The sequence below is a fragment of the Ammodytes marinus genome (assembly GCF_949987685.1).
Source record: "Ammodytes marinus genome assembly, chromosome: 1".
NCBI classification, from domain to species: Eukaryota; Metazoa; Chordata; class Actinopteri; order Uranoscopiformes; family Ammodytidae; genus Ammodytes; species Ammodytes marinus.
Window position 1 is genome coordinate 34056414 of NC_137230.1, and position 13039 is coordinate 34069452.

Here is a 13039-nt window from a genome sequence, read left to right on the forward strand (position 1 = left end):
AGCAACGTATTGAACTGTTCAACTTTACAGGGATCCAGGTTTTATTCATTCACACACTGCGATGTCAACAAGAGAGAGATAACACGTAGAGATAACAAGAAAATAAAACTACATAAATGCCAAAAAAATAACTGCTCCTTGTCTCATGTCCTAGCCATGCTTTGTCTCTCTTGTTTTATACTAACCTGTTTTCTGGTAGACATGGCAGACATTGTATAGCTGGACCAATCTATCTATCTATCTATCTATCTATCTATCTATCTATCTATCTATCTATCTATCTATCTATCTATCTATCTATCTATCTATCTATCTATCTATCTATCTATCTATCTATCTATCTATCTATCTATCTATCTATCTATCTATTCAATTCAAGGGGGCTTTATTGGCATGGAAAACAAGAGGTAACATTGCCAAAGCATTGAGCAAAAAAAAAAAGGAAAAAAAGGAAGAATTACACAATGCATAATAACTAACAAAATGCAGACATTTGTTTTAGAGATGAATTTGTTTGTGTTTGCATGTAAAAAAAAGAAAGAAAAAAGAATAGAACAAAAACTTTTTGTAAAATCATTACCATTGTCACCCCCGCCCCCCATGCACTCTCTCTTTTTGATCATCGTGCATTGTCTTCGGAGTGTGCGCGCGCCAACACGCCGACAGGCTTGCTCACTTTACTGTAGCGCGTGCGTCAAGTGTACGTTAGCATATCAAGACAAATATCAACAAAGAAAACAACGTTTCTTATTTCTTATTTCTACTGAACATGGACACCAGTCAGGCATGGCGGTTAAAACGCTACGGGCGGTTCGTCCCAGGTTGTGAGAAAACAGCTGGACAGCCTTGGAAGGTAACTGACTATTACTTTTTTTGTAAACTTACAACTAACATTAGCTAGTTTTCCCTACGTTTTTAAGCTAGGCTATCTTGTTTTTAGTATCGCAAAGCCTGTTAACCACAATTTGGCAGCTAACAGCCACCGTAACTGCAGGTGCATTGGCTCACTATACTATTAGTATGTGCACTAGCTTATTTAAACACACTTTATATATTGTTTGTATTTCTTCATATCGTTTTTTTGGGGACTTACCTGCTGGGTACCTGCCTTTGTCTGTGCAAGGCGATGTGCCGCAGTCATCATTACACACAGCCCATAGAACTTTTAAAGTTTTTTCTGTCTTCCTGAATAATGATATTTTCATTATTGCTAGGCCTACATCTGTCTTTTTCTGTATTTCTCGAGAAATCAATGAATCATTTAGTGGATAACATGTCAAAAATTAGGAAACCATCCGTTTTGCATCCAACTTTAGTGATAAGTTGAAGACTTGTAGATGTCTGTTTTTTCCTGCTAATTCACACAATCAACCGTCCCACATTTGTTCAGTTGTCCATTTTTGTTCATCTCTTTTCTTTCCATGGACCTATAAAGACAGTTTATTTTTCGTGTGCAAGAATGATGGACTTTTTTCTTGTTTGCCTCTGTTGTGTAGAGAAATGTAGTTCAAGGATTGTAGTTTTGTCTTTCACTGACTGCTTCAGACTCTAGATGGCAAACTGGAGCAGCTGTGTGTGTTTGCTGTACGTTCGCTGTGACGTCACAACATGAATGGATGGGGCTGTGAAACCAAAGCCTACCTTCATTATACACTGTATGCTACTGTGTGACCGCTCTGAACGTCTAACTATAGTAATACTCAGCATAGATTAGGAACAATGTGATTACAATGAGATAAGGTGCAGATGTAATACACATTTCAAGTCAATTTGTGAGGGTGAAATGACAAGATTTTATCTGACTGATTTTATGATATAAATCATTATTATTCTAGATGCTCGCGATCTACATTGGGTAGTGCAATTTTTAATAAGAAATCACATTTTACCATTTAAAGATAATTAATGAACGTATATTTTATTATTATATCAACTGTGTTTTACCTAAATATGATGAAAAATCATAGACACGCAGAAATTATAGAAATGTATAATTCATTGCTCCTAGACTGCCTCCTTAACCTTGATTTAAAGACATTACAAATGTCCAATTTAAGCAAACACACCATCTAAATGTTATAGATAAATACATTACAAGTTGATCAGGAAAATAAATTCCTCACTGTGACCTTTTTCAATGACTCAAATGATCTTCACTTCACCAGGTTTTTGAGGCAAATGTCAATAAACCTGAGATTTTACTCTCGATTGTGGAGTCTGGATTCTTGCTGGTGCTGCAGGGACAGGAAAGCTTGGTAAGAAAACAACATGGCCGCACTGACTGTTTTTATTTTCAGTTTGTATCTGTAGTTGTATGCTTTCTCCTTTATGAAAAACAAGATTGTGTTACACTGTATGTTTAGATCAAGCATCATGGACAAAATCGGTTAATATCTCCTCACGATCCGCTACTTTTCCGTACTGTCTACGCTGAAAAAAAAATCCATTGTTAATACGTAGCCTAGGTCTCCGTAAACGGTTTTGTAAACACAGGGGTTTAAACTGGCCAACCACAACTACCAACATGCCTGTTTTCAGAGCCTAGGCTGTGGATTAATACTGGATTTTTTTCAGCGCACACACAGTACGAACAGGTAGCAGATCGTGAAGAGATTTTAATTTTTCACTTTCACAAACTAGCTAAAGATAAATGGCACCAATCTCACAGCAGATTTTATGGGAAGTAAATGTGTAACAAAGATTCAAGGATACAGAATACTTTATTCGTCACATGCATATACAGTATATGCAGTGTACAGAAATCAGAAATACAGAAAACAATCGTCCTTCCAGATAAAAGGATCGATAGAGTGAAGGCCCTAGGAAATATTCTGCTGAAGTTCTTGACATTTCTGCCCAAATGTCATCGGATTTTACTGGAATGTTTTGGTTGAGTGAGTCAAACCAAATATCCTTCAGAGGTTTTTGGGTACAGTTTCAAAATAGATTTAATAATATTATTTGGGAACGTTTTGGAATTCAGTCTTACAGTATACAAAGAAAGCATCAGACAGTAGTACTAAGTACAAATAGAAAAAAGGCAAGTATTTTCATTTTTACAAACATTTTTACGTCAAAGGTGCTCTGAGAAACTTTCCGTTTGTGTTCATTCTTGCAGCCCCTTTGGACCAAAGCGGTAGTGTTTTTACGACGCCAGCTGAAGTTCCTGGGTGATGACCCATGACAAAGGCATTAAGAAAATACATATAAAAATACACTGATGGTCTCGTTTGCTGTGACATGTCATGTATGATCACCAGATAAAAAAAATTTGACTGTTTCAGAAAATAAGTTCCTTGCAGCTACTTTAATCCATTTCCCACAATTCAATCCCATCCCACTCTTCTTACCTCTTTCATAAGCAGAGAATCGCTCAAATGACCATAGAAGAGTAGCAATGCACATTAAGAACTGGCAAGTGACATACAAATACCCCTTTTTTTGCAGATAGAAATATTTTCCCTGCGCCAGTCTAGAACATTGGGTGTGAATTTACATGTCTTGATTCAATTCCCTCTCTCCATGCATCACGGAGCATGAACTTGACATTTGTTTCCCCTGGTAGACCGTTGGTTTGCTGCCAGCCTTGGCACAGCAGAGTGACATGATCATCTTATTCAGTACAAGCAGCAAGCAGGCTCCATAACGGTAATAGACAATCATGGCTGTGCATTATTCAAATTACATCACAAATAAGGGTAAACACTATTACATTATGTTAAAGCAGCATTTTCAGCAGGTAACCCTTACCTGTTAGTGTGGTACACTGCAGGCTGGTTAGGCATGTGATATAGTAAAAGTAGAGCATGGATGTGGGGCTTTTAACACCTTTTATGGCCTTAAGACATCAGGGTTGGGCGGTATCCAATTTATATACTGATTAAACCTTTACTTTAATACCTAATACCTTTAAACCTTTCCAAATATTTTTTTTTCAAAATCAGTGAATATCTCCTCATGATCGACTACCTGTCTGTGCTGTGTGTGCGCTAGTATAAAGTATTGTTGATACACAGCCTAGGCTCTGTAAACTGGTATGTAAACAAAGGATATGTAAACAAAGGGGGTCCACCGTAGCTAGCAAATGACACAGCACATTTTTTCATGAGGGTGATTAAAGGAATACCGTTGCTATTTTTACAATACCCCAATATACTGTATCACTGCATTACCGCCCCCGACCCTTTCAAACATAAAAAAAGTTAACTTTGTACCTTGCACACAACAGAAACTTGAGGCACTATGTCTCGTTAATGGGGCGCTGGCAGGTGACAGAGCTATCTTGCTGCAGCAGTGAGCCGAGCCGGACGGATATTCAGGTCAGACTAAGGAGAGCTTTCACCGCGGATGATAGACGGCTCTATTAGAGATTGGGTGCAGTGAAATGCCCAGGACGTTATAATACAGAGAGCTCAGGCTTAAAGGCTATAACATGATAAGGTATGAAGGAAAGTTTTGGAAGTGTCTTTGAAACAAAACTAGTATGTTGCTGTTTAATATGGATGTATGGATATTCCTGACCTTAAAGGCCATTACCAAACAATGATAACTTTTTTTTCCGCTATAAATGAATGTCCGTTACATTCAAGCCATCGCCAAACAAATTGACAAAGAGATGAGTAAGCCTATCAGCTCTTCAAAACTTTTCATGTATTTCACACTGGCGCATTCAGGAGCTCAGAAAAATCTCAAGAAGAGCCCAAAAAATGCTTCAGTTGTTGATTCTACTGCTAAGAAAAAACCTGGACGTACAGCAGAAGGGTATAAAATCCATGTCCGATCACAGAAGGCTTTACCTCACATAGCCCTAAATGCATATGAATCTGCCGTTTATTTCACACTGCAGCAGATGGTGTCCATTTAAAAGGACAAACCAGCCATAACCAGTTGGTCAGTCTGCTACCTGCCACCTCAGCATTGATCTACAGTGGCTTTGGCAGAGATTCACTTTTCTTGAAGTTTTTGGAAACCGGAAAGAGGCATGAAACAGCATTCTTCAAAAAGACATTCCCTCAGTTGGTGTGTTTTCATGAGAATGGGCCAGAGAACTGTTTCATATGCCGGTCCAGTTTCTCCCCTATGTCTGGAAGCTGGTGGGATATGATTTTAACATACTTTAAATTAGAACCAAACCAATTTAGTGGCCGCTGTATGGAAGTATCTGCATCTGTTGATGGTTAAAGGTGGAGTCCGAGCTTTTGGAGAAAAACTTAATCTGAGGGGTATACTACGAAGCAAACTCAACAGAGCCTGGCTCTCTTTTTTTGATCTGGTTCAACATAACACATACCCTCGCTTAGAGCTGACCGGTATCACGAAGGCAGTTATCAACCTCTTATGTTCAACGAGGGTTTCAGCTTCGGGCTCTGTGCGCGTCCCCATAAGAGGGGGCGTTTGGCCGTCATTTGACTCTGCTTCCGCACAGAATGAACTGATCTTGTGCCGCTAACTTTACACAAACGGACTGATTGCGAGCAGCTGAGTAAGAAAAAAAGTGCGTCGCTGAGTTCACTCAAGACAGAGTAAGAGTTTGTCAGTCTGAATGATCACAGAACAGCAGAAAACAGAGAGTGGAAAAACAACTCTTACTGCAAATAAGGAGAGAGTGGAATGCTGTCAGAAAATTGGGCAACTGAATCGATTAATTTATTTTACAGATCGTTCTCGCAGTGCGTAACGTGACATTTTAAAGCAATTAAAGGTTGAACTCGGATTTAAACACTACACCATTTAGCCTAATTGATAGTTACACTTAAGAATGTGATTTAGGTCTGTCCCCTAACGAATAGCATATGTGAAAAATCATACCAATAAAATAAATAGCCTAGATACAAAACCTGTAGTCTGTATTTTCCAGACAAATATGAATCTACTGTGAGAAGCTTAACCTGCGAGTCTGCAGCGATGTCCCAACTGTGACAGCTGTCACCTCCCAAATGTAATCGCTACTGATGAAAAGAAAGAAGCCTACAGTGAAATAATGTTGCAACCTGTGCTTTTATAGAACGTTTTATTAAGAGCCAGTGTGTGTAGATCGCCAGGTAAAATCATTTGAGATGAGAGCATAGTGGCGCTGCATACAGTAGGTCTAGGCTATTTTACATTTTCTGCATCAATAACTGTATGTGGCAAAAAGCCCCAGCACGATGTGACAGTTCACTCTGCTGTAAGTCTAATGTCACGGCTTCGTTTCGTTCATTAACTTACTGATCAATCAGTTTACTGATTTAACTAGTTTACTCAGTGAGAATGTATCGCTCAGACAATAGTCAGGTCCGCGGGATTTCAAAAGGTGTAGTTTCCTTAAACGGCAGCGCTCTAAGAGCTGAATTTAAGCTCAAACTATGGAACAAAAACTGGTCTGGGCAGGTTAGCCGTGCAGCCTCTGTTACCACGGTGATCTAGCCAGGTAGAAAGAGAGCCACCTTTCGTGATACTGAAAACTCTGGCTTTAGACTCAACAGACCTCGCTCAGCCCTTAATCTCGCTTTGTAGTATACCCCTCTGGTGTTAATACACAGCCTAGGCTCTGTAAACTGGTGTTAAAACAGCTTATGTAAACAAAGGGGACCCATCAAGCTCGAAACATGAGCCTAGTCTTTTGTATTTACACCAGATTTTTTCTTTTGTGCACACACAGTATACGGACAGGTAGCGGATCACGAGGAAATATTAACTGATTTGTGACAAAAAGTGATTTTGATAACAAGCTTTCTCCAGAATCACTGACTTCACCTTCAAGTAAAATCACTATTATTAAATGACTGAGTGTGAGAGTACATTCAGTTTAAAAATTGTGAGTATTAATATTGGATGTGGAATGATGGTGCTACAGTAGAGTAGAGCACCTACTCCCTTGTGCAGCTCCGTTATATCATGTAACACCCTGTTAATGTGCCTACGTTATTATTTTCATAGCCAAAACAAATGCGTCTGTAAAGACCATTTAACAAAATATTCTAAACACAATAATATGCTATCGTTTTATTGATTATGTGTGTAAAAAGCTTATCATAAGCCTCAGATCTGAGTAACTGAGTAAACAGAGCCCCCTGCAGACAGGTTTGGGTAACTAGTTTTTCTTCTAGTCTGTTTGAAAGAACAGTAACACTATTTTGTCCAAGTGGATGAGTCAAAATGATCCCCTTTTACTCTGGAAAATAATACTTTTTGAGGCAGTACTGGTTGTGTTCAATAGCAATATACATAGTGTTGTACTGTGTGTGGCTCTCATTGATAATATGCACTTTTGTTTATATGTGGATTGTATTGTTGGTATTTTTAATTATTTTTTTTCTATTTATTGACTTTTGTCGTCTTGTTTTTATTTATTAGTCCTTATTGTAAGTGCTGCTAAGTTATTCAGAGCCAGTGTCCAATAAAAGTTTTCCCAAGGGGTCAATAAAATATCGATTAGTTGATTTGATAATGTAATACAATGAATAGGATTTTACATTCTTTTCATCCATATCCTTGGTGCTGACAATGTGTTGTCTCTTTAGTGACAGCTAGTGTATGTGTGAGTGTGTGAGTTTGTGTGTCTGCGTGCGTATGTGTGAGTGTGTGTATGAGTGTGTGTCTCTGTGCATATCTGTGGGGGTGGGAGGATAGGGTTCTTTTCATTTTCTTCTCTTGATTTTATTTGCTGTTTTTTATTTTTCTGTTGTTGTTTTTAATCTCTGTAAGGCACTTTGAGCTACTCATGAGTATGAAAAGCGCGATATAAATAAAAATGGATTGATTGATTGATTGATCGATTGATTATTTCTGTTGTATTTTCTCAGGACACGATCCCTTTGCTCGGAGCCCCAGATTTTCTTAAAGTCCACCAGAAATCTGATAACCTGATGTTTCGATTCATTGCCAAGGTGAGTCGTGACAGGCACTGCAGTCCTACAATGGGTGGGGCTTTTCTCACAGTACGTCCTTACTGTAATATAAAGGTCCTTCTACTCCAATTCCCTTGCAAATTCAACATAATGATAATTTTTACACCGGATAAATTGAAAAACAAAAAATAAATTAATAATCCTCAAGGTTTCGATTTAAAAAAATATATATATGTTTTGCTCATTTGATAACAGTTTTTGAATAATATTTAAAACATTTGTTTAAACAATTACTTTTTCATATATAAGTATAATCAGAGATTCAAATTGTTAACATAAAACAAAGACAGAACAAGCAATGCAATAAGTAAATCAATGAAATAGGCAAATATACTGTACATAATAATAAAAAATCAAAATCCAAAATCAAAATGAGCTTTTCATTGCTGTGTTCGGACATGAGGTACCCGATAATCTAATTCAACTCCATCTTAACCAAACCATTTTTCAATTTAAGAAAATGCTGTTGTTCTTGTCTGCACTGTTTTGATTGACACATTGAATGTTGTTGATGGATTCCTGCAGGGCGAGAGCCGCATGATAAGGATGCAGTTTGATGGCAGCAGCGCGGCAGAGGCCGTAAAGGAGTGTTTAAGTGCTGTGGGAAAACTGTCAAAGTACCTGACTGTCTCCACTCAGAGTGACGCCCCACTGCTCCTTAATCAGACCCCCGCTGCTGATGAGGAGGTCACCCAGCCAGACATACAGGTTGCTCACTATTTAAGATGATTTTTTTTTTAGCCTTTTTCAAGCTTTACTTGATAGTACAGAGTTGAAATGGGGAGACAGAGAGAGAGGGGGAATGCCATGCAGTAAAGGTCCACGGGTCGGATTTGAACCCGCGACCACTGCAACGAGGCCTGAGCATATATGGTTCGCGATATATCCACTACACGACCAAAACGCCCCTCAGGTAGCTCACTTTAGAACTATTTTTTTTCAAATTAAATGTCTATTTGTGTTGATTGCACCTATTGCACTTATCAGATGTTGGTATGTTAAAAATTAGATTTGCGTAGACTACCCTCACAATACGCCTAAGATCAGTGTTGGGTAGTAACTTGTTCCTCGTTAAAGGTGGAGTCAGTGATTCTAGAGAATGCTTATTGTCAAAATCAGTGAATAGGTCCTCACAATCCACTACCTGTCCGTACTGTGTGTGTGTGCCTGGGAAAAAAAGTCCAGTGTTAATACACAGCCTAGTATGTTTCTAGCTATGATGGGCCCCTTTGTTTACATACCCCTTATTTATGTATCAGTTTACAGAGCCTATGCTGTGTATTATCAGCAGATTTATTTTCAAAAGTAATATTATAGCATTTAAAATAATTGATGAAGTTTAGAGCAACTTATTACAATTTCTGAGTAACTTGTCCAACACTGCCTAAGACATTGGTGGTAACTTGAAGCTGCTAGTCTGGTTTGTGGCTGTACCGTGGCAACGATCTATTAGTTTTTCTTCATGGCGTCATCTTTGATTTTCACTAATTGTGTTTTTCTGAAAAATTATAAAAAGCCTATCAGTGTAATGTTAGTTGAAGCTTTCATATAGTTATTATGCTGTGTCTTGCTTTCAGGAACAATGGCCGTATGGTGCTCACTAGATGGTGCTATTTACAACACTGTCTGATTCTTAGAGGTGACACTGCAACCTCAGTGGGTGGATGAGATAGCGTATATACTGCACATGAGTTCTTAGCCAATCACAATGCAATATATGGTCAGAAACGTCCCCACCCCAAATACAGACACATGGACAGGAATGTGAAGTGATAATACACATAATTGATTCAATACAGCTATTAAAGTTGCATATCCTTTAAGCAACTGAAGAACGTTGCTTCTAATATTGCCTCTAACTGTCATATTGGTTGATAATGTTAACCAAATATGATGTTCCAAATGATAAAAAATAATGTTATAAAATACCGTCAAATCATTTCACTTGTTGCAATTCACGTTCTCTGAATATATGGTTAAATCATTTGATAAAAATGACAATATTTAAAAAGGTGGAGTCAGCGATTCTGGAGAATGCTTGTAGTCAAAATCACCTTTTGTCAAAATCCGTGAATATCTCCTCACGATCGGCTACCTGTCCGTACTGTGTGTACACTGGGAAAAATCTGGTGTTACTACACAGCCTAGGCTCTGGATTGGATTGGATTCACTTTATTGTCATTGTGCAGAGTACAAGTACAGAGACAACGAAATGAGGTTTAGCGTCCAACCAGAAGTGCAAAAGAGCAGTAAGGTGCAGTGTGTAGTACATGGATTGGAGTGTGTGTGTTTGTGTGTGTATGTGCTTTAGTGGATCCCCTGTTTAAATACCCACAGGGATTTTGACAACAATTATTCTCCAGAATCGCTGACTCCACCTTTCACATGAAGGACTGGACTTGGGGCGACTGTGGCTCAGTTGGTAGAGCGGGTCGGCCGATGATCAAAGGGTTGGAGGTTCGATCCCCGCCCTGCCACCTGTGTCATAGTTGTTGTGTCCTTGGGCAAGACACTTCACCCACCTTGCCTCGTGTGAATGTCGATAGTTAGCCTGCTATCGGTGTATGAATGGTAACGTGTAAATGGGAACAGGTCTCCCTTGCAAAAGAGTCTTCGGTCTCAATGGGATATACCTGTATAAATAAAGGTTAAAAAAAAAAAAAAAAAAAGGACTGAGAAAGGAATGGATTTTGCCATGGGTTTGAATGTGACCTTTAGCGAACAGGTTCACTGAAGGAGTTCACAGTAGAGATGAAAGGGCTTTGAGGGCTGGATATATTTCAATTAATAATGAAGCCATTGATTGACCCCTTAACCCTGTGCTGTTGTGCCATGTTTGTCAAATACGGTCTGTCTGTCTGTCTGTCTGTCTGTCTGTCTGTCTGTCTGTCTGTCTGTCTGTCTGCCTGCCTGACTGTCTGTCTGTCTGTCTGTCTGTCTGTCTGTCTGTCTGTCTGTCTGTCTGTCTGTCTGTCTGTCTGTCTGTCTGTCTGTCCGTCCGTCCGTCCGTCCGTCCGTCCGTCCGTCCGTCCGTCCGTCCATCCATCCATCTATCTATCTATCCATCTATCCATATATCTATCTCATATTATTTTTTTTTATTCTTGGCAGGAAAGGGCAGTGGGAGTTGAACCTGAGGTGGCCCAAGGATCTTTGTCCATCAAGCGTCTCATCCAGGTATCGATCTTTTAAAAAGTTAGAAACGAACAACTAACAACATATTCATTATGATTTTGTGTTCAATTTGATTTTGTGTTCAATTTAACTGAAGAGCAAAATGTTTTTATTGATTTTCATCAGGCCGAATGTGCCGGGTTAATTTACTGCCTGAAGACGAGACATGGCAGGCACAAACATTGTTTTTTACAAGCTCTGTTCGATTTTGAGATTTTTTTTGTTGCTATTTTTCCTCTTAACACGCCTTCTTTCATACTTGTATTAGGGCTGGCCCGAATGCCATTTTTCAGGCTTCGAATATTTGTTGGTTTTTCCGAGCGAATATTCGAATATTCGTTCCATAAAAAACAACATTAAAAAAATAAATTAAAAAAAAATTAAAAAAAAAACGTTAATAATCCCTGCGCTCGGAGGTGAAGTAATGGATGCGCTATGACACTTACTGATGTAATATCCTCCTAAATGAGCAATACTACTACTACTACTACAATATTACTAACTTTTATATCCAAATATAACATTATTTGATGACATTATATTGCAGTACTAGCTTCTTGCAAAAAAAAAAAAAAAAAAAAAAAAAAAAAAAACGAAGCTCCGAATACTAATTTTAAAGTATTCGAATATTCGAATAATTTGGGCCAGCCCTAACTTGTATAAATAAAAGGTCAAAAATGTACATTTGGATGTTTACTGAACCTTGTCTGTTTCTCCTATACAACCATCTTTAACAGCCATTATCTCGACATTAGTTTTTTTTCAATACTCTGGACCAAAAATCTGAACTTTTAAATCACTTACATTTAATTTAATTTAAATGTAATTGTTTTAATGTAAGTAATCAACTGGCAAAGTCTCATGGTGATATCTAGGAGTTAACATGTTTACCCTATTCACCTGCAGTGTCTCACCTTGAATCATAAACGCAGTGTCTTTCCTTAAATACTAAAAGTTATCTCCCTTTCGTATTTTCTTATTTTCACTAAAATATTCGCTGGACCCTTCCACAGCATTTCCTGGGTGAGGGAGCTGTGTCTCTGCCTCAGGTGTATCACCAGGCTTCTCTTATGGAAGGAGACATGGAGCCCATCCTGCGCGTCTGTCTGCTGGACCCGAGCTTCCACGCGTTTGTGGAGAAGGTGGAGGGCGAGCTCAGGAAACTGCTGCAAGAGTGAAACATCTCAACAACCTCGCTGTAGGCTGAAGGGTCAAAGTCAGTGCAATGTGCTTTTTCTCTTATGCACTTTGTGTAGGCAGCAGCACAGCATGTTGGTGGAGTGATATTTGTTATGTTGTTACTCGTTATTTCTTTGTTATGGTTTATGGTTTGAAGAGGATGCGTTGAATGGTATTTATAAGTTGGAGTCAGTGATTCTGGAGAACGCTTGTTGTTAAAATCACTTTCTTGTCGAAATCAGTGAATACCTCCTCATGATCCAATACTTGTCCGTACTGTGTGGGTGCTGAGAGAAAAAAAATCAGAGTTAATACACAGCGTAGGCTCTGTAAACGGGCATGTTGCTATAAAAGGGCGGCCCCCTCTGATTACATACCATTTACAGAGCATAGGCTGTGTATTAACACTGGATTTCTTTTCAGTGCACACACAGTACAAAAGGTAGCAGATCTCCAAAATAGCGGACTCCAACTTTAACTTAGGTGGGTATAGGAAGAACTTTCAAAACAGTTTTTTTGATTCATTTTCAAACTTTTTATTCAGAAAAAAAATATTGGTCTCACTCATATGTTTTCTCGTGGCTATATTATACTCTGGTCCCTCTGTTCCTGCCTTATTAATTATTTCAGGTCCATTTCCACCGCGAACACACATTTATACATTGTATTGAAACAGGAGTCATGCAGCTACAGCAGTGAATTTTGCTATGCCAGCTTCCAAGTGATCCCACAATATTAAAGCTTCACTGAGTAAAACAAACTGCCCTCCATATATCTATTTAAGAATACATATTGCA

At 38.6% G+C, this 13039-nt stretch overlaps 1 protein-coding gene across 1 annotated transcript; it reads left to right on the forward strand.

The window, feature by feature from the left end:
- Positions 1-769: 769 nt before the first annotated feature.
- Positions 770-12241, forward strand: rec114 (REC114 meiotic recombination protein; the record flags this gene model as incomplete). Its single annotated transcript, XM_080029095.1, has 6 exons — positions 770-853; positions 2166-2255; positions 7785-7868; positions 8415-8597; positions 11001-11066; positions 12077-12241. 6 exons carry the CDS (start codon positions 770-772, stop codon positions 12239-12241), a joined length of 672 nt encoding a protein of 223 aa, XP_079885221.1.
- Between the last annotated feature and the right edge of the window lie 798 nt (positions 12242-13039).